At 37.1% G+C, this 22,722-nt stretch overlaps 2 protein-coding genes across 3 annotated transcripts in view; one reads left to right on the forward strand and one right to left on the reverse strand.

The window, feature by feature from the left end:
* The window catches only part of ERCC3 (ERCC excision repair 3, TFIIH core complex helicase subunit), a 387,208-nt gene that overhangs the window by 230,111 nt on the left and 134,375 nt on the right, over nt 1-22,722 (forward strand). The window lies entirely within an intron of this gene.
* Nucleotides 1-22,722, reverse strand: part of XRCC5 (X-ray repair cross complementing 5) — a 49,040-nt gene that overhangs the window by 14,448 nt on the left and 11,870 nt on the right. Inside the window, exons 7-16 of the mRNA XM_063400795.1 lie at nt 22,119-22,233; nt 20,388-20,526; nt 18,221-18,333; nt 14,745-14,807; nt 13,945-14,082; nt 13,218-13,308; nt 11,879-12,006; nt 7,692-7,888; nt 3,341-3,431; nt 1,830-1,899 (exon numbers count right to left, since the gene is read on the reverse strand). Of these exons, the coding sequence (XP_063256865.1) occupies nt 1,830-1,899; nt 3,341-3,431; nt 7,692-7,888; nt 11,879-12,006; nt 13,218-13,308; nt 13,945-14,082; nt 14,745-14,807; nt 18,221-18,333; nt 20,388-20,526; nt 22,119-22,233 (1,145 nt within the window). The remainder of the gene's footprint in view (nt 1-1,829; nt 1,900-3,340; nt 3,432-7,691; nt 7,889-11,878; nt 12,007-13,217; nt 13,309-13,944; nt 14,083-14,744; nt 14,808-18,220; nt 18,334-20,387; nt 20,527-22,118; nt 22,234-22,722) is intronic.

Below are 22,722 nucleotides of genomic sequence, written 5' to 3' on the forward strand. Positions count from 1 at the left end.
TACAAGCTCTTTCAGAAGAAAAAGAAAAATAATCACCTTGCCATCCTCTGGTACTGCTAACTTTAAAATTTTGGTGGGGGTGTGCCATTAACCTGTAGCTTAATTAAAAAGCAACTGTAGTTGTATTAAAGTATTTAAAGTATAATTCTTCCTTACTGCTACAACTTCTCTATTTACTAAAAAACAACCCACCTCAAATCAAACAGTGGAAAGGTCTTTCTCCTCCCAATGAAAGGGCAGCTGTTATTTTAAAAGGTGAATGTAAGCTCTATTCAGTTAGGAAGACTGTAGTAGATATTTTTTAATACAAGAAAGAAAAACAGAATGCAACTTAGCAGTTCTCCTGTCTGCATCCTGACATATGCTACCTCTTTTACAATGAAGTATTTGAATTCCATAGATTATCCTTTTCTGCAAAGAAATTTCATATTTCTTATGTTCTAGCAGAGGGAAAAAAGTTTCACCATTAAATGACAAAATTATACCAAAAAACCCCTTAGAACCACTGATAGTTTTAAGGCAGTATTTACTATTTACATAACCAAAGTGCAATATAGCAAGCCATTAAAAACATGCCTGCAATGTTCAATGTATTTAAGGCGCCTAAAAAGCTCTAAAGCACAAAAAGGATTATCCAGAAGAAAGAGAGAATATGCAAAGCATGTTTTTTACTTATAGTGGCTTCTATCTCTCCTTTTAAATGGGTAACTGCACTACATTCTGTTTAACTACACCTTATCATTACAGAGCAGATCACATAGAATTTGAGCAAATTGCTCAAAATTTCAGAACCATTCAAACATGTACTGCAGTTATCTCCAGCACAGCTACCAAGTGGACATATTTAAGCACTCTTTCTAGTTAAACCATCTTCAAGGGTAATCACTATACTTACTTCTGCCTTAAAGCTTTCCTACATGATAAAATTTATCACTGTAACAGAGTAGTGAACTGTTCTACATTTTATTTTAATGTATAGTACAATGCTTTTTTACTGTATCTTAATATATCTGACATTTAAGTACACAACTTCAAATATTTTTTCAATAAATAACTTTCTCTGGGTCTAAAGAAAAATCCATGTTAAAAAGCTAGCTAGCTGGTGTAGAGTCTGGAAATTCTGGAGAGAAATGGCTATGTAGGCTTTAACAGATCATATCACAACTCAATATACCACTAAACACACTCCTGAAACTACATCCAAAAGGACCAAAGGTCTTGTTGAAATATCAGCACCTCACTTAAGCACCTCTGCAAATCTTTCTTTGCAAAGGAATGCGACATTAGTGGCTATTTGGCAGGTCAGGTTTACCCTGCCACAACCTTCAAATCACCCTTTATGAGGTAAAGGGCCCTATCCATCTTGTTCATTGTTTTTAAGACACCTTTGGATTACATAAATAACTGTATAGCTACTCCAGAAGGGAAATACCACACAAACCAACAATAATTTCATTGCATTTTTAGACTCAGGCTATGCAAGACAGTGCTTGACCTGTACCTTGTGCTCTTCATCTCTGAGAAGAGTCAGTGAACACAGAACGTCCTCCCAACTTTCAGATTACAAATACTACCTGCTTATTCCACTCTGAATTCACCTAGTGCCTTCTTACCCAAACACAGCTGCCTGAGACTTTTAACAGGGGAAGACAAGTATCAACATGAGAATTACAAATGACACCTTCCTTGGCTGAGTGGCACTACAAGCTAACCTGTAAATTCCAGAGCAACTCACATTGCACCAGAAACTTATGTTTAGACAAATGGATTGCTTTTACTGAACCCCGGAGGTGCTACTAATATAATTAAGATAGACAAAAGCCATTTACCATCTTTGAAGTCAGCATTTTTCTTCCTCACCAGAATTTGGAAATCTTCTGCTGGGTTAACACTGCCTACCTACAAAAAGCACAAAAACCAATTCAATTGCCTTCCAATATCCATCTCTTTCTTCCTGTCAGGCAACAAGAATCTTTACATTTCTTTTTACTTTAACATGAAAACAGAAGCTGTGTACTTCTCTGCATTCAAACTCAAAAACGCAAGATTTATAATGCATGTTAATACACAGTACTCCTGGCAAGATTGGTTATGACATGAGCAAAATGAACTCATTCTGTTGCACGGAGTTACAAGTTGACCACTTCCCTGGTGCTGAGAGGACAGAAGCACAACAATTCAGGTTATCTGCTAGTTGAGCTTTGAGATCTTCTGTAGCACAGACCTCTTAGAGCTCCCAAATCTCGCCAGATGCTGAGTGAGGAGTGTGAGCTCCCAGGCAGGGGGTACAGAATCAGGGTTTGCCACTCCAATAGGAACCTCAAAATTAAAAGCTTGCACTTAAATCATCTAGGCTTTCTGGCAGAGTCTGACATCTTATAACCAAAGCTCTAAATGAGCATGCAAGTGCAGAAACCTTTCAAAGGAACTAAAACCAGGTCAAATATAAATAAGTCTTGAAAAATGAACAGATGCATTAACTTGAAGGGGAAAAAACCCAACAACTCTACATTGCTTAAAATTTCCTATCAGCAATCATAATTTTCCTACTTTTCTTTAATTTTTATGTTTTGCTGTCAAAATAATTTGTGGACCTTGCAAATAAGTTTGCTTGGCCTCACTGTATTTTTTTAAGATCTAGCATTACCACTTTTCAGGAAATATCAGAAAATTATATTAGAAGTGTAGAACACTGAAATCTTTTCAGATTTTAAATATTTTTATAAGTATCAATAATGCTTTTTTCAAAATGAACCTTAAAGAATAGTATATTTGAAAACAAGAGAAGTTAGCTCAATATGATTTCTTTTTTTAATAGGAAAAGAACAAATAAAGGAAAGTACACAGTTATGATACAGGTTTCATCTACCCACAAAATTATAAGTTAGATCTAGTGGCAAGATGAAGCCAAATTTCTGATTTTGACCCCCAATTAATGCAGAGAACAATGTCTAAAATCCCAGCAATACTTTTAATTAAATACACAGAGGCAACTTCTGTGTTGCAGAAGATATGAAAGAAAGCAAGAACAAAATTCAGCCACTGAGCTCCAATTCTGTTTTCTTCAGATCCTCAGGCTTTCCTTTTTAGAGTTCTAAACATCAGGAGAGAATTTTGTCCTAAAATACCCACGACTGATAGAAATTTGTGCTAACACATGCCTGGGGGCAGAGAAAGTTGTCTTTACAATCTCTAGCAGAGAGTCTCAGATGTACAAGTAGACAGTATTTCAGTCATGTTTCAGCTAGAAACTCTCTTTTTATCAGGAATTCTGTATATTCACTATAATAAGAGAATTAATCTTCCCCTTTAATAATCAGATTTGTAAAAATATGCTTACAGAGGTGACATTGCCTTCAGCAAGTTTCATAATGCTAAAGCTCCCCTCCTCATCTTCAATTTTTGGTTTCTTACGGCTGGGTTCATCTTCACTGCAAATGAAAAGGACAAAAATTAATGTAAACACTTGAAGATTGTCCTGTCTACTAACTAGGGAGTCAGTAAATTAATGAAATATACACTGAACTAAATTTCATTACATAACTGTTCCAAAATCAACACTTAACTACGCTTCATTTGCCCCTTGGGCTGCACAAACCAGATAGTAGAAACAAAGATCAAACTTCATCTTAGCATACAGCAAAGGCATCACTTGTTAAAGGTGTGAGATTATTAGTGCTTATTTCAGGTGTGAATTTCCTTATACAGACCTTCTTCATCTTTCTAAATACAGAATATCTCCAAGCACTTTATTTGGAACCTCTGTGTTGAGTTAATCTTGATAATTTACAGTATATAACATGACATTTGGCATTCTCACTAGACTTTTTTCTAAACATGAAATGTCAGTGAAAATTTACCATTTTAGTAATAAATTTAGTAATTAATTTACTGTTCAATCACTACCTGCTAGATCCTGTCTTGGAACTTACAGCTAATACAAACCTGTTTACCCAGTGGCTTTTCAATCTAATGACCACAATTCTCCATTAGAATACAAGAGTCTGTAAACTTCCACCTTGTATTTGTTAAAACCTGCTAGACAAACTCCTAATGAGCAGATCAGAACTCTCTTAGGACATTTTAAGCCACATCTCAAAATGCTTTCAAAAGACTATTTATTATTTTTAAAAAGTTAATTGTGATTTTGGGCTACTTTCTTACTTTGTCCTTACAGGTACCATAGAGTAAGGTGTACATTCAAACTAGGAGCTTAATTTTAACATGTAACATGTTATACTTTAGAGCACATTTCAGCAACAGAAGAAAATCCAGATAATCACAGAAGGGGAAGAAAATCAGAGGCTGTCAGGCTACTGACACAGACAAATTTATTTCAGGTTAAGAATAACTGAAGGCTACTCAGCAATCCCAAGGGCAGGATTTGAGTTCAAGGAATCCCAAAACAAAGTAACAAGTTTTTCTGAAAAATATTACTACTGTGAAAAGAAGAAAGTGATGTAGGGACAAAGCCAGAGATCCTGGACTAGGAGCCACTTTTCATTCTGCAAGATTAGAACTGATTGCAAAAACTGCACTGCACGCTACAGAAGCAATCAACTATTAGAAAGAACTTGTGGAATCTTCCTTTTTGCTTTCTATAGCACACTCCTCCCCTACTTTACAATCATTGTCTATCTCACTTTGTTTCAGCAATCTTCTCTGTCCTTAGTTTTGTCACTACCAAAATGAAATCCCTTCTCCTCAGCAACTCCTGTCATTCAGCATAACCTTACTTATCACTCTAGGAGAAATGACGACTTTAGTTATGCCTAAGGACAAGGATGGGATACCTTTGCTTCATTCTCAACTCTGCTGACTTTCTGCCTAACCTTGAATAAGTTGCTTGATTGTTTTGAACATCCAGTGTGTCTCTCTGTAAAAGGAGAAACTGATAATTATCAACACCAGAGAGCTTAGAAGCTCTACTGGAACCAAAAATCTTGTATATTAATATGGTTTGATGAAAGGTGTAAAGAACAACAAAAATTCTCTTTTAGAATATTTTCCTCCAAAAGTATATGGCAATCAATTTTCTTCTTTTTCTTCCTGCATTATTTTTACTGATTCAAAATGCTTTGGGATTGGAGGAAGGAGAAAATAAATGATGATGCTGCATTTAACAGCCTAGGACCAAATCTACAGTTGTCATTAATCAGTGCAGCACAGCAGAAACTAATGAAACCATAGCCATTTATACCAGCCAAGGATCTGACATTTAGAATATGCACTGATTAGCAGTATTTTTAAACTGCAAAACGTGCAATTACTATTTGAGAAAAATTAATAAAATACAAGATTAATTTAAAACACCCACTTCTACATTAATATAGAAGCCTCTCACATCCTACAAAGCTGGATAAAATAACAGCCTCTCCACTGCCAACCTAAGAACGAAAAAGTAAAATGCTTTCTATTTTACTGGATTTTTTTAAAAAACTACACAGATCTTAAGCAAAAGTGATACAAATGAATGCTGAAATCTCTATTAAGATATGCCTACAATTATGCTGCTTTAGTCCCATTAGACCTTAAAAATTAACAGAGAAGAAGCTGGTCAATATGATGACAGTAGATACAAATCAGTTTTAGAAAACAAAAATAATGGTCAAGATATCTTCTATAAAACTCTTTCCAAATACTTCAGCACAATCTATATCTTAGTATTGATAAGCTGAATCTCCTAGAACCATAGCATTTAAAATCACAGAATGGTTTGGGTTGGAAGGGACCTTACAGATCATCCAATTCCTACACCCCTGCCACGAGCAGGGACAGCTCCCACTGAACCAGGCTGCCCAAAGCCCCATCCAGCCTGGCCTTGAACACTGCCAGGAAGGGGCACCCACAACCTCTCTGGGCAACCTGTGCCAGTGCCTCTGTTGTTTAATATGTTCCTTAATTATTCTTGCAGAGTGATGTACTTTTCTTTATCCAGTGATTAAATTATATGATCTCAGCTTTTTCCCTAAGCACAGAACAAAACCATACAGTTAAGACTGCTGTTGTAGCAATGATAAAATACTACCAGTCCCATTCATTACTACAGCAATACCATTTTTCTGCAATTTAAAAAAAAATCTTAACTATCATTCATTCATTCTTTGCATAGTTGAGTTGGTATCCTTTCACTTCCTTTACAGCTTTTTTCACAAAAATCATTTTAATGCCCTACATCAATTTCTATCTAAATTACTTTTACAACTGCTTTTATAACTCCTCTAAAGGAAACTAGTTTTTAAATAAAATAGATTTCCTTGTTGCTTGTCAGATGCTATTGTGAAGATATATTTTAAAGCAACTAACAGTAAGGGGCCACTGCTTTTTGTTTAAATTCTCTCTCTAGCTTTATTTGAGCCCAATTTTTTCCTTTTATTTCTAAACTGGCTCTATCACTTCTTAAGATATACATATAAATGTACCCAGGTACATAAACCCAGAGGAACTGCGGAATGGAATAAGGAAAAGAGAATTTAATCAATATGAATTCACAGACACCAAGGCAACAGGAGCACACTGAAATCAGCAACAACAACAACAACCAGGTATTTCCCAGTCTGTGGAGAGGAGTGTGGTCATTAGTGTCACACAGCAAAGGAGGAGTCCCATGTCCTGTCTTCCAAAGACAACACGCTGAGGAGCTCACCCAGCCCAGGAAAGGATATATGACAGCTGAGCTAGGCAAGAGCTGAAAACTCCTCCAGGACATCCTTCCTAGTGCTGAAAGGACTGAATCCAAAATGACAAAATGAAGGGAGAAGGAGCTAACTGAGAACACTCCAGCTCTCAGGGACCCAGCGGTTATATTATAGATTTTAATAAATTAATTTCTAAGAAGCAGATTTTGTTTATGCAAATTGATTTGGCTGGGGTGACAGTACAACTGCAGTATCAGTTGAGCATTTATTCTTCCTATCTGCATCACAAATAAACTAAACACAGTATATTCAATAACAACAAAAATACCCTGTCTTAAAACTGTTCAAACAATAGGTGTTCCAGGAAGAACCCATAACAGCTTGACTTTTTTTGAGACAACCACACTAATTGCACAGCAGATAATAATGAAACTGCTTTTCTTTTGATATTCAAAATGAAAGCTAGACAATTACCTAAATGAAACATGCTGAGAAGGAAGGCTCATCTTTATGGTTAATTTGAAGCACCATGGCATTTATTCTAAGCTAAATTAGACCCTCTGTTAATGTTATTTGAACTATTTTATAACCAACTCTAGGACAAACTGTCTGACCGGGAGACATGAAGCAATGCAACAGGCTGCCCAGAAAGGATGCACAAACCCTGAAGGTTTTCAAGGCCAGACTGGATGAATCCCTCCTTAGATCTCACAGGAGGTCTTTGAGCAACAGGTTGACCAAGGAGCCTCCTGTGGTACATCCCAACCTGATGGATTTTGTAATTCTGTCACAGTAAATACAGACATGAGGAACTTACACACTGATTCCTAGTGTGTCCTGCACTGCAACAGTATTTAATGACCACCACTGTTCACAAAATACTCCAGACATTCTGTGGCACCACAATATTCTCTATCCATCAACATTTTTTCCACTGTGTAACTCATTGATTTTCTGTTCAAAAGATTCTGAGCCTGCTTCATCCAGCAAAAACAACCTGAAGTGTAAAAAAAAAAAAGTTTCAAAAAAATCCATAATACATCTCCAACTTACTTGTCTTTGAAGATGTCTTGTGCAGTCTTCTCTTCTTTTTTCTTGCCAACTTCCTTTAGGGGGAAAAGTGCTTTTACTCTTTCCAGAGGAGCCTGACACCTTTCTCTTACTACAGGAGGCATCTCCAGCATTTCTAAAAGGTGCTGTTCTATTGGTGGCAGTGGCTTATCGGGGTGAAAAGCCTTGTGCTGCAAACACTGCAAGAAACAAAACTGTCTGAGCAAAGTAGAACTTTCAATTATATTAAACACTTTTAATATGGTAACTGCAAAATATCTACCTTTGTATTGCTGAAAAATATTGTCTCACAGTGGATTGAAAGTCTATGATCAACTGTTTAAGAAGATTATTAATGACAGTCAACAAGAATACTGATGAAGATGAGTATGTCCACACTCACTGGAATGAGTTCTATGAAAATTATTAGAAAAATCCCAGAAATGAAACAGTTACCTGCAATTCATATTTTTAGCTTCACTCTACCTTTAAAAAGCAGTTCTCTTATAAAACAGTCACCTGGGAGAGATTTCTATACATTTCAAAATTAAGTAAATGAGATCTACCCCAACAACACATTCCAGTTATTGTAACAATTTAATGTCCCTCAAAGAAAATATTTCTTCTTTGTCAATTAAACTTAGTATGCATACAGGAGGAATGTTCACAAGCTTAAGAGAGAAAGGAAATGAAAAGAGAGAATACTAAACATGCGCAGATGAGGCACAGAATATATGTATGTTTGGAACCTAGCTTTGAAAGGAGTAGGGAATGAAGGGGCCTGACAGATGCACAAAGCTGGAACAGATGGTGAGAGCTACAGAGAAGGATTTTTCACCCAAGTGTAGAGTCAGTGCACGCAGTCAGGGAGCCAAGCAGAGAGGGAGAGATGAGGTTAATGAGGCAGGATACAGAAATTCCATGGAGGGTTTTGAAAACAAAGTAAATATCTTTACGGTTTTGTGAAGTGTGGGATAGCACTAGAAAGGTATGTGCATTTACAAATACACACATACCAGTGCATGCACACAAACACATCAAAACATGTGATGTACAAAGGAGACAATTTTTTTCCATGCCCATTGTACTTGCTGCATTAGACACCCATGTGAAGGTACCTACTCAGTAAATTTGGGATACAGCAGAGATTTGCTCCTCTGTTGGCTGTCAGACATGACATTCATTTAAAAAACAACGTCAAAGCAAATAAAAGCCCCTATTCATGCTGGAAAGCTGCCAATACAGAAAATTGAGACTGTGTGACACATCAATACTGATGTGTTTTCAGGCTGCCATTAAGATTCCAGGCCATATTAGAACATACTATCAAAACAAGGCAGTTGTACAAGGCTACTGATTTGGAAACACTTGTAATGATTTAAGGCACAATTATTATTTGCTGGAAGCTGCAGTAATGGCTCTTCTGATAAAAAAAAAAAGAGTAATTGAATTAAACTCACAAAGCAAAAAACCTTAAGTCCCCTGTTAAGCCTATGTGTTTCAGGCTTTTGTAACTAAAATCTTCATGTGTGCAGCTGCAGGAGCTGAGCAGAGTGGCCACAGTATCCACTTTTAGCTGTTTTTAAAGTAGATGACTACATCTGAAACCTGAGATGGCAGGTACTGTCAAAACTCAGGTGCTAAATGCAGACAAAGTTAAACAGACAACCTGGAGTTTCTAAACCAACACCGTGCCTCTTAACCTTGTTTCCCCCTTGCTTCTGTGTCCAGCAAGAATCACTCCTGCCTTCACAGCTAGAAGGCAACCCACACTGCCACTGCCTTGCAGCCTCCCTGTTCTATTCATGCATGTTGTCACCAAGGCACTAGCTCCTCATTGCTCTTCCCAATTTCTGACATTTCCACTTCTAGGGACACAGCCAGCCTTCAGCATAAGGTCACACCAAGATACTGCTCAATGGATGTAATGAAGTCATCTTCACATCATTAATTCCATGATAAGCAATGACATATATACCCCAACAGACCACCAGGTCCACCTCTGTACAGAACCATCACTGTTGAGCAATTTGTTTATCTGGCTAAGAAATAAAATGCACTGCATTCCCTAAACATCTTAGGTGCTTCAAATCCCTGTATTTAAGATGGACAACTTAAATAATAATGCTGGATGTCTGCCACTACAAAAGCTACAGAAGTTCACTTAAGTTTTTTCTGGAAGTAAGGAATAAAAGTTGAAAGTCTGGATATAGGGTATTTCTCATCTTCCACTCCAGCAAGCATTAACAACTACTTCTCACCCACTCTGTCATTTCCTGATGCCTGCCATGACTTCCAGAGATATAATTTAGCTTGATGTTTTTGTTTAAATTCTGGTTCTTGTCACTTATCATTCCAAATATCTTCATGAGGCAACAAAGCAAGGAAATGAAGTAGGAGTTCATCCTTTTCTTCAGTTATTTTTCAAAACCATTTATAGGTTCTATTCAGCCCAATCCACTTACTGGCTACAGTCAAAAGATGATGCAGATTTTTTCTTCACAGTTCTTAAGGAACCAGCAGTACCACTTGGCCTAAGAGCAAAACACCAAGAATCTGGAACATTTTTGCAGCAAAGGAGTGAACAACTTATACAGATTAATAGCAATCTTGTAATAAGACAAACAAATGGGGCTGTGTGTGGCCAAAAGAAAGAACTAAGAGGACTGACAGTTTAGGGCTTTCTGAACAAGGACAGAAACTGTATCCTACCCCATACACTCAGTAAACAAATACTTTTTCTACCAGTAGCATTCACCCTTACAAAATTCTATTATCCTCTAAGGAACTTGGCAAGTTCCTCAGTTACTCTCTTCCAGCAGCAATTGACTCAAGTGCTGAACACCACCATCACACTGTTTTAGAAGGCAAATAGCTCACCTAAAAAAACCTCTTTCACCAGTAGGTGACATCTACTAAACTAAAAGAATACAAAACTTTATCTAGCAATATAACAGAAGAAATTCTATCCCCCAAGTACTTTGTTCACAAGCAAAGCCCAAGTTTTGTGACATCCAAGCTTAACAATTCTTCCTAAAATAAGAGTTGTGCAGGGTCAGTTCATTTTGAGTCCCTGCCTGCAATAACCTCCAAGTGATCAAATCTTGCATTCAGTTACACCCTGTCTTGTCAATATGACTGGCAGAACTTGATGAGAACGCTGAGTTCTTCGGGTGTCAATCAGAGTAGGATTTGAAGACAGTGGGCTTACATGTGTTTCTGAAACACACATTGACCTTCAGATCCTTTGGTTATTTTGACAACACTGAGGAAGCAAGGCTTTGGGGAGCTAGGATAAGTTTTCTTAATTTAAAAAAGCTTCTTCTTCCTACTTGTAAACTGAAATAAATCATGTGGAATTGCTGAGATATGATGAACATGATTGCTATAATACCATTTTTGGTCAATTTTCAGAGCAGAGTCACACATTCAATAGATCTCCATGGTTCTGTATGCAGTACAATTCTGCAGTTGCTTAAATTGCAGCATAATTTTATTTTTGAATTTGCTGTGTCATTTTTTTAAACACTTGAATTCCAATGTATAATTAAGTCTCTCATCCTCACAGTTGCAATGAAAGTCTTCATGATATGAAAGGAATGTAAATCAAAATGGAGACAGCTTGATATAATAACTGCAGGAAGTGTGAACTGTTCTGCTGGCTCATAAAATGCATCAGCTTAGACACCCCAACAGAACATTTTAAATGTCAACAATGTTAAGAACCATTTATTACTGATCCAGTCCACCCTACACTGACCTGGTTTGGAACACTGCTAGATGCAACAATGCACAGAAAAGTGATGGGACACAGAATGAGAAGCTGAAGATATCCCCAATTTTCAGCCAATTCTTGTCTTTGTCCAAAAGCTGAAGACTGAATCTGTGTCCACAATACAGTGCTGAGAGTCAAGTTTTTACTTGCCTAGTCTATGTGCCTGTGAATATCACTGATGCTGCTTTAGACACCTTTAGCACAGGTATAATTTCCCTTGCTTCCTGGAAACTAGACATTTTAAAGATATGTCAGGGACAACACAGATATCACTGGTTACTACATACTTTAATGCCAGAGATTTATATCTGCATTTTTACAAGGTCGATCTTCCCATGGTGAATCAGAGAAAGACAGAAAGGTGAAAAGTCTTAAGGAAAAAGGTTTTTGAAAAATACCATATAGTTCATCTCACCTGATATAACCTCTGAAAATGAGGGTTTGGAATTTTGCTGGGCTTAAATAGGTCCTCAAAAGTTTCTCCATCTTCGTGAACCAAATTCATAGAATCAATCAGTGACTCAACAGCAGATAACTGATCCTCTAAGGCAGCAATTACATACAAAGCAAGATTAAATACACTTGCAGATGGGTGCATTTCTTGAAACAATTTATAAATGAAGATTCGCTTCACAGTCGTTACATGCCACAGAATACACTGCAGCTATAGATGTGCCAATAAAGAATATGGATAATGGACACAATAATAAACCCCTGCTTTATTTAAGGACTACAGTGTAAAATCATAAAGCCTTTTTCTTTTTCCCCAAGACCTCAATTATTGTTGCCTTGCTGCTTTTGCTTTTCAAGATGTTTCCATTTGCAACAGAAGGTTTATAGGCCAGTTAGAAAATAAGGAGAACAGTTGGTTTGCAAAACTAAATGGCGCAATATAAATTTTTAAAGTTATGATTGCAAATTAACACATTTCACAATAGCCAGCTACTGCTTTGGTAAGACAAGTTTTAGATTTGTTATCAAACTGCTGGTTACAGGCAAGAAAACAGAAACTGCTACAGAAACAAACCAGCATGCTATATATACCCTGACGTGCAGGTGCCCATTCAATGCATCTCACAGCAAATGAAAGAAGTGGGAGTGGATTTTAAACTACATCCACTTAAGACTCATTGCTGTGCAAAACTCTCAGAACAGCAAGTCAATTGTGTAGCTGCATGTTCTCCAAGGATGCCATCCATCTCAATCTGGACACCCATAAGTGCATGGTTTAATAACACTCCACAGAAAATATTGTCTTTGCCTTCATACATTATATTAACAGGCCATACTGCAAATGGCTACGGGAGCAGCTTTGCACCAACAGAGCAGCTGCCTCTGTTCTAATTCTAGCTAGCTAATCACACACTGTAGATCCCGCAAGGTCTGGCCATTTACTCCCACAATGAGTTCAAAGATCAAAGGATACAGAGGACTAATCTCAGCTCTCTATCACAGGATCCTGTGAGGCTCATGATGCTGTAACCTGAGCCAGAAGTCATTTAACAGGACAGTTGAAATATTGCCTGCAAACTTAGGTCCACTCAGCCTCCACCGGAAGTGGCAAAGCTTTAATACACATTTACACTTCAAGATGACATCACCAAAATGGATGTCCAAATATCAGTGTGTTTTCCTAAGCCAAAATAACAACAAAACTAATGTTTTCACTGGAGAGTCAAATATTCTAACTCTTTTAGAGCATCTTAGAAGACAACAAGCAGGTTACTTTTCCAGTTGACCAGCAGATGTCTTACCTGTAGGAATGTATTTTTTATTGTTTTTCAAGGATGAAAATACATATTGTCTTAGGTCTTCCATATAGGGTAGCTGTACATAGATGAGACACTGTGCAAGAGGAAAGAAAAAACAATTGAGCCTGAAGAAAAAAAGAATATCTGTATCCCCAAGGTGCCATATCAGGGCAATATAAAATGTAAGAAAAATCTGAAGATGTAATGGCTGTGCACATCAAAACACTTAAAATATTTACAGAGCAACACAATTTTTATCAGAATAAAACACGGCATTATATTTTATGGCTACACTCAATTTTTCTGCTCGTGGAATAAAGACCTCCCCAGCCATCTGATCCCTTTTCCTTGTGCAGAGTTCCAATAACCGACACATGAAATATCAAATATATTGGCACTTTGGGAGGTTTTATCACAGCTTACTGTATTTCAAAGTCAAAAGCTGGATTTTTTTCTTTTAACATTTCTCTGCCTCATTTTTTCTTTATTCAATTACCTCCTCCAGTTCATACAACCCTAAATAATTCCTTTCCATCCTTTATGTTTATACCCTTCAAAAGTCTGAAGATTGTTGTGTCCGCCCCCACCTCCATCACTGCTCAGCCATGCTATACATATTTAGCTCTTTCAATAGTCTCTCGTAAGATCAGGGGAAGCATATGCTGCAAAAGTTCTTCTGACATACTGTGTTGCTTCTGGGTGTCTCTGCAGAAGGGTAAGAGAGAATTACCTCATATGCATTCTTAATATATGGAAAAGCTACTCCAATTTGTGGGTTGCATCTTCTATCGTAAGCATAGCGCACTATAGCCACCATTTTCAATTCATCCAATGCACGAACAAGTGCAGAAAAAGCAACTGCTGCAACCTGGAGGGAAAAAAGAAGTCTAAAAAATCATGCAAGTTCTTAATCATGAATACATCTTTCACAGGGAATCCAATGGCATTGATTTAGTCAAGACTAGTTTCCATTTCAGCTCTATCTTTAACACAAGCAGTTTTTCATGTTCATAAATCAAAGAAGCTGAAAGGTCAAATCTCATCACAATAGTGGATCCATTCAAAGCTGAGCCAACTTTAGATTCAGCACGTTCTACCTTTTCAGCAGGTGTGAAAAACTCTCAGAGGTTTTGCAAGAGACAGAGGAAGGGAGGGAAGTCAGACCCTTAAAGGAACATATCAGAGCACCACAGTGAGCTTTTTACTCCAGTACTTTGGAGGTCTGCTCTAAATAACACAGTGACAGGGCACACTGTTGCTCTGCATGAGAATCAACTTAAGCACCAACTTCAGGTTCCCCATAACCTTGCTCAAATACAGTATCTACCAGTTTTTCATTATTCATGAGATAGTGTATTCATTTGGGGTTTAATATGTCTTCCTTTTAACCTGCTGGGCAATGAAATAAGACACTTCTGTAAGCTGTATTAAAAGTATTTATTAACACAGAAATACAGGACAATGTCAAGCATTACTATTATTCTTGTTTGTTTTACATCAAAATACATTCAGCATTAAACTTCACCTTACCTTATCACCTTTTGCTGCAAAGACCTTCAGAGTCTGGTTGCCCATGTAATAATGCCTCTGGATCTGCAGATTCAAATGGTCAAGAGTTAGGCTGACCTAAAGAAAAGGTCACTAATGCAACTGGACCAATTAAATTACAAAACAACTAACATTACTCAAGTCAGAAGCCACCAAATTTAATTACAGTGCATAGAGGTTAAATCCCTATATGTGTCTCATCTCTCCATTTATCACTTAATATGGATATTCAGTCATATTGGGTAGGATATTCTCATAGCTTCCTAGAGATGGGCAGGAATGAAAGGCACTGCTATTGGCAGCTCTTACCAGTCTGAATTATACTTCAGTAATTCAAAAGTCATTGTGGAAAACTACAGTAGTTAATACAAGACCTAAACCTGACACCATAACTATGCTATTAAATCTTTCTAGCAAAGATACATCCAAAAGGAGCTGCTAAAAGTCACATCTTTAATTAATATAGCTGTTTCAACAGCAACCCAGAGTATGTACAGCTGTGCTGGCAAAGAAGCACTTCTGTTAGCACAGTTTACTCTGTTCATGAACATGGCTGAACCAAAAACAAAAAGAAAAATGAGTTTCATCAAGAGGCATCACTGGATTAGTTGGAGCTACAGCAGCACACACACACACAGAAACCCTGCAATAGCAGACCTGTCACAAAGATCACACACTGCTATGGACACTGGTTAAAATACCCTTTCTTTGTTAAAGAAAAAACTCTTCAAATCACAATCTCAGAATTAACTTAATTGTATCTTTGATTTTTCTTTCATTCATTCCATCTTTTTATTTTTATCTTCTTTATTAGCAAATCACCCTAAGGCTGTTAAATCAATGACAACCTGCAGCAAAGCAGATCTGTTTGTTGTACTACAGCACGATTCTTCAGCTCAGATTATTCCACCTGCCATCCTTCTTTCCTGTTCTGTCTCTAAATGCCCAGGAAATTTTATGTTCAGTATAGTATAAATAACTAGATGTGTGTATCACTACACCTTTTTTTGTTTGCAAAAGCAATTGTCCCTTTGTAATATTTTCAAGTATTATTTCTTGATTTACATGGCATGGCTTATAAATTAAAAATCAAAGTTTAAGCGGCCTCTGATCTTCTTTCCTGAGGGATGTGAACAACTCAGGAAAATAATATAAGGTGGTTCTATTCTGTATTTAATTATGTATTTGGAGCTGTTCCAGTTTTTCTAGTCAATAATGAATCATCTTTCCATCTAAGTTTTTTAAAGAAACAATTTAATATAAAACATACATTTGAATTGTGTCAGTTTTATTATTCCAAACAATAAAATTTAGGAAGCAAAACTTAAGATAATACATGGGTCTTGAAAATTCCAGCTGTAGTTAAAAACTTCCTGATATTATTATCTATACACTGTAATTCTAATCCTGTAAGCATGCCTGAATAATTTTATTCCATTGAGGAGATGTACACCTACTGCTGGGCATAACTACTCAACTCCTGGCTACAGGACCAGAGCACACTCTAAAGATAAAATTTCTGTTTGTTATGAAATCCAGAGACAAGAGAAGTACATCATAAAAATTAATAAAAAGCAATCAATATTTGGTACCTTTGAAATTTTTAAAAACAACTTGTTCATTCTTTTATGTATATTTATGTGACTCAAAAGGTATTCCTAAAATTTTAGGAACTGTAACTGTAACTCTACAATTATTAATTATGCCTTTGAAGGTTTTACCACACTATCTGACCAATGATGGGAAAAATAAAAGTCCATGAGAAATAATAGTCTGCTCACAGGAACACTATACTCCTCATCTGCTTTCCTCTTAGTTTCCATTTTCAAATAAAGTCAGACTAAGTTGAAACAGGAGGCCAACCTCCAGCATAAGAAAACTGCACACAGTGAAACACATCTTACAGAACTAACTGACAATAGTAAGACTCAGCTGGAGGCTAATAATGTATGAAGAGATGTAAGAAACTGTCTCATTGGAACACTGGATTCAGACACATTTCACTCACTAGATCCAGTTTCTGGTACAGGAGGCAGCACCCCTAACACCTCTCTGGCCCTGGCCAATTTAGGGCACATAAGCTCAAGCATGAGATGTTTCCTTGATCAGTCACTTGCACAAGCTCCCACATTACTCAACAACTAAGTCTGAAAGCCCTCCAGGAGCAACCAGGTTACAGTTTCCAGTTAGGCTGGCTTCTCATTTCAGAAAATCACATAACTTCCTCGCTCCTGGGTTATTATGGTTTGGAACACTGCACTGCGGTAGGCTAATGACATATCTAGCAAAATGCACAAGGTCTCTGTGACACCTGTATTGGAAAGTAAGATGTTTAGTTACATCCATTTGGGAGTAAGCTCCCACAGATGCTTCCTATTTCATTAGCATCATTCCTGAATGGTAAAGGTGATGATGCCTTAGCCTTTATCAAGGATTCTACCTTGTTCAGGCAGTGAGAGATTTCAAAGAGCAGGAGGGCTGGGAGCTGTCAGAAAAGAAGGTGGAGAATTGCCCTATGATTTCATTCCAGTTTTGACTGGTGAAGAGGACTGGGTGTGGGTAACTCCAAGATGAGTAAAGTTTCAGTCACCCTGTGCAATATCCTAGAGAAGAAAGATGTGGAGCAGCTTAACATTCACAGCAATTATTTGGCACTCGCATCTCTGTATGCTCTCCTCATGTGTCCTGCTTCAAGAGCAGTTTTGTTAAGCCTTTGCCTAAGGCTTTGCTAATGCTTAAGTCCTGGATTTTCTGAAGGAAATCACCTTGTGCTGGATAACTTTTAAGGTACTTGCTTAAAGTAAGTTTCTTAAAACCGTCAGGGACAACAAATAGCAAAGTCAATACCACAAGTAGAGATAAGTGCATTACAAACACCGAGCATCTCATGGAAATATGGAGAGTTTTTGAATGATGCTACCTTTGTCTAAGTTCTAAGAAGTCTCCACTACATTTAAGTTTTGTCACAATAGAATGAAGTCATGGTTCACAAACTAATCCTTATGGAATTGACAATGAGTGGAGTCAGTTTTCAGGCTTGCTTTAACACTACTTTAATGTGGAGGGAGAAGATTCTGTTAAGAAGCAACCGTACTCTTGGCTGGACAAAGCCCAGAAAGGCTGCTGCCTGAGCTGAACAGGAGACAAACTATTAAAGCTTGTGAGATGAAATAAGACCACAACACCTCTGTTTCCACCTTGCAGAGATCTGAGTTCAGTGGCTCTGGCTTCATTTGAGGGTCCAATGGCTGCATTTGTGAGCTCCTCTCCTTTGTAAGACCACATGCTGCTTACGTGTACTAGAATCAGCAAATAAGTCACCCCTGCACACCTGAGTGGAAATGCCCCATCCCCAATATTGAAACCCAATACAATACCATGACTTTACTGAATTCAAACCAACATCAATTTTCTTGATTAACCCAGGAAGCTGAATAGAAAGACATTTAGTGTCACACCTGAGAGGATCTAGTGAATCCCAAAACAGAAAAACACTTTCCTTCTGTTTTGTATTTCATTTGCTCTTCATCTTCCTTGGAAAAAGGAATTATATCACTCCCATACCGAAAACCTAGAGAACAAGAGAAGAGCATCTGGTAAGCATATGGGCCTACAATTTTAACACTGAAATTAGCTCTCTGAATATTTTAACAATGCATTCGTGCCCCACAGCTACGTTCCACACATGCTCATCAAATTACTTTCCCTGTTAGCAAAAAAAACCAGACACCCATAGACACATTTTGTACTTCGAGAACAGCAGTTGCACTCCTTGTACATCATTTTATGTAACACAAGTACCCTCAGAGAGCAGGAAAGAAAAATAACATCTTGCCTAACAAAGTTACGCTCACAGAATAGATTTAAGCAAATCAGAATAGATTTCAGCAAACAGATTGCAAAACTCTCTGCAAACATAATACAAGCAACCTCAAACATACCACAAATCATACCACACGAGGTGACACCAGAAGAGATTCAGGGAATAAAATGTGCTAACAGTGGAAGAAAGGTACACAGTGGAAAACTGAAACTCTTTTGTATGCAGAACTGGTCTTTCTATATATTTCTGTGTTTTACTTCCCATGCCATACATTACAGGTATATGGCCACAAAATAGGAACCTGTAATTTCTCAGAGGTATCATCTGCTCCAACTGCTTATTCTCCTATCTCAGGTTCCAATATCCTCCCTGTAACATCATCACTTTATTGTACTGCCACAGATTAAGGATGATATCCTCAGGTGTGAAGAAAGCAGAAGGAACATAGATAAATCCCTGGATGAAAAACGTATAAGCAGATACATTTTCCTACAAACTGAAAAGCAAACACACAGATAGAATGAAAGAAATTTCAGTATGGGTGCTGCAAATACAAAATACTGTCTACTTATGACATTTCTCAAAAGATTTGCAAAGTCCAGGAGGCATCAGTAGTTCTTTTAGCATTAGAAATATCACACCACTGACAGGGAGATCTTTTATCTCTTTTGTTCACATTGAACTGCTCACCACTTCTTTTTACTAGTATCCCATGACTACTTTGTAACTTAAGCAGTCAGAAGATTAGCTGAGAACAGTCACAAATCCTTCAAAATGCATTCGCTGTAAGAAGTGGATTTTTCTTACACATAGTTTTGAAGTTGTAAAAACTAACTAGACCATCTTTTAACCATCATTTCTGCTTAAAGACAAGGTTACATTGTCACTGGGACTTTATCTGATACTGCTATGAAACACCTATGAATGCTAAAATTCAAATAGATTAAATAAAAAAACACAGCTTATTCTAATTTTCAATTTATGATATTCATTTGACAGCACTCTCTGTGCTGTTATCTGAATAGTTGTGCTCTTTATAGTTAATATACTTGTCCTACTTGCATGGTATTGAACAGCAAAGGAAAATGCTATTAACAAAATATATCTATACAATCACAAAAAATGAAACAGATTTGCTTAAATCCATTTTTAAAAGTAAGTACACCATTTCCTGCTGTTTCTGGGGCCTGTAGTCTTCCAAGGAAATTAATCTGCTCAGAAAGAAGCTGCAGGTCATAAAAGTATTTTGCATACCACCACTTCAGATTGATCTTGTTACAGTACAGCAAAGCTACTACTCTTGAACACTAAACCTTCCTTTGATGGCTTCATCTTTCCAAGTGCAGAATAACTAGAGCAGTTGCTCATCTACAAAAAAGCAGCATTATGAAAGCACTCATCAGTACAACTGAAGATCTAAAAATGGAACAGTGGTAGCAAAACTACTCACTACAGAACTGAGGTATGGCCTTCCACAGTGTATAGTTCAGAAATCTGCAGTGTTTTCCAAGGTCCATCTGTTGTTACTATTATTGTTGTAGTCAGTCCTATTATTATTATTCCTATTGTCATTATTATTCCTATTATTATTATTCCTACTACTGGCAAAGTAAGATTTTTTTTTAAATATGTGAAAACAAAGAGTCTCATGTAACAGTCTCTGTGTTCCACCAGCCTACAGAGCTTACATTCTAAGATAACAGCTAGGCTTCAAGGTATAAAACTAAGAGGTCCTTAGGTGACCTAAGAGTCCAGGGCATTATCTTCTCTTTGTCTTCAGGGTGTACATAAAGATGCCATACCTTGAATAGTATCCTCTTTCTGAATCTCTGTCTCATCATCATCATTCAAGCAGTAAACAGTTTCTTTTCGCACATCCTCTTTTTTGTGGGTTTTAGCATCCACAATTGCCCAAAGTTTTTTCACCTTCTCTTCTGTGACCTTGGTATCAGAATTCAAAGAAAAGGAATGTTTAACATTTCAGTGGGATCCAGAGTTCTTACTAGAATACACAAAAAATCCTTAGCCTGAGTGCTGCATTGTTTTGCCAATGAAGAACTATTAAAGACAGTGTCAAATAATGCATCTCTGGCTGCCACCCCAGTGCTTTCAACTCTGCTTCATCTGTATGAGACCTAACATATGAACTGTAGCACACTTGTCCTGTTATTCATTAAACCTGTAGGTGAAGCCACTTGTGGAAGTCTTTGAGTCACAGGATACCATGGAACTTGCTTGCTGTGCAATTTAGTACCTCAAACTACATAAATACTTTGACTAACATTAAGAAATATGTTAAACGAACAGTAAGACCTAATGTTCACTCAGACTGCTTAGCCAAGTTTTCCATCAGGTTTACTACACTACAAGATAAAAATACCTGATATTACTGCAACTTCCCCAAAAGGCAAAAAGAGCCCAGTGCATTATGGATCTTGGGAGGGAAAGAAGGAATAAGTATTTACAATGACTGAATGTTTCCCAACTACAGGGAAATAGAACTGCTTCCTTTTCTCTCTGCTTAAGTGAAATTGATGGTATAGTTTGTACATGAAGAGAAAAATGTAGAGCTGAGCAGGAAACAGTAAATTAAGTCAGTATGACTGCTGTATGACCTCAGGCCAGTCAATCAGTTCATGTTGCTTATTCCCCAAACTTACTTTACTTTGTGTGTAAACATCTTTGGGAGGGGACTCTTTCTGTCTATTTGCACCAGTCTGACACAATAGCCCAACAAAAAATTATTAATAACTATAAAGTTGATGTCTTTCAAGGCTAGCATATGCAGCTCTCAGAATTCAGATATATTTCATCTTCATAACATCAGACTCAGTCTTGTGTCGAATAACAAACTAATTAATCCCCATCTCACCAGATCCATCAACACTGCCACACTCTACAGTTACCACAGTTACCTAATTAACTATTCTATAACTAGAAATGTGCACATTTTCTGCCTTTAAATACACTTACTTTTTCCTAGCACTGATTAAAGGAACCATACAAACCGTAAGAAACAGACTGGGCCCAAGCTCTGCCAAATAGTACAAACAAGCTGAAAAAACAGACCTTTTATTCCAAGTCTGAAATAACAACAGATGTGATTTGAAACAATGGCTGGTAAAACATTTACACCCACCATTTTAGGCACACATGCCCAAAATTCCTCTCATGCCTAGGGCTTAAGAAATATATATAAAGTCTCACATATCATTGATGCTGAATGTAAATCTTCAATCACAGCATTCTTAATCAGGGTCATCAACTTCAATACCATTAAGGGCCAGAGCAGACAGTAATTACTCCTATTTCTGTAGCTTATGAATTTTAGTTATTTAATATGTATAGTGAAGTTAAAGTTGCTGTGGGAACCACAATTTTAGATATACTGGCTTCTAACCAAATAAAAATCTCTATCGTAATTATGTGGATGTTGTTGTATCTTTATTTTCTTAGCTTTACAGAAAAAAAACATGCAGATGCACCTAATTTGCTGCCAAATTACACTGAAACATATGATTTTATACACTTACTGATTTGTAGGCCACAATCCTTATAGACAAATCAGGACCAATAGTGAGCTCACAGGGCCAAGGCATAGGCTTTCTTTCTATTTTCTTAAACATTGAAAGACGTTCCAGGCTCTCCCTAAATGAAGGAATCAGAAAAAGCAATGAACTCTGGTGAACTCTAATAAAGTGTTATAGACAATACACTCTCCTTAAGGAAATGCATGAGTTCAAACTGTTTTGGCTTAGATTTCATAAAGCAAATAAACTGTATCAATAATCTTATCACTACCCATTGTCAGAAAAGAGAATGAATAAAAGAGGTGGTATGGTAGATTATCCCCATCTTGAGCCTTTATAATGGTGTGACTTTAGGGCTTCAAGGCCCTGTGTTAGGTCTAGGGATAAAACTACACAATTGCTTCTTAAGCATTTTCCATTTATCTGTGCTCACTCAATTAGGGCATGTAGCAAGTCGAACAACACAAATTAGAAAAGGCTAAGTGGTAAATGCTTTCTATAGTGAAGCTGAAGAAATAAAGAATCCCATTTCAATTAACAGGATTTTGTTTATGGTAGATATTAACTTTTGACACTTTTTTTAATACAGTACAAGTCAACTCATTAA

The sequence above is a fragment of the Prinia subflava genome, chromosome 6 (genome assembly GCF_021018805.1).
Source record: "Prinia subflava isolate CZ2003 ecotype Zambia chromosome 6, Cam_Psub_1.2, whole genome shotgun sequence".
Taxonomy (NCBI): Eukaryota; Metazoa; Chordata; class Aves; order Passeriformes; family Cisticolidae; genus Prinia; species Prinia subflava.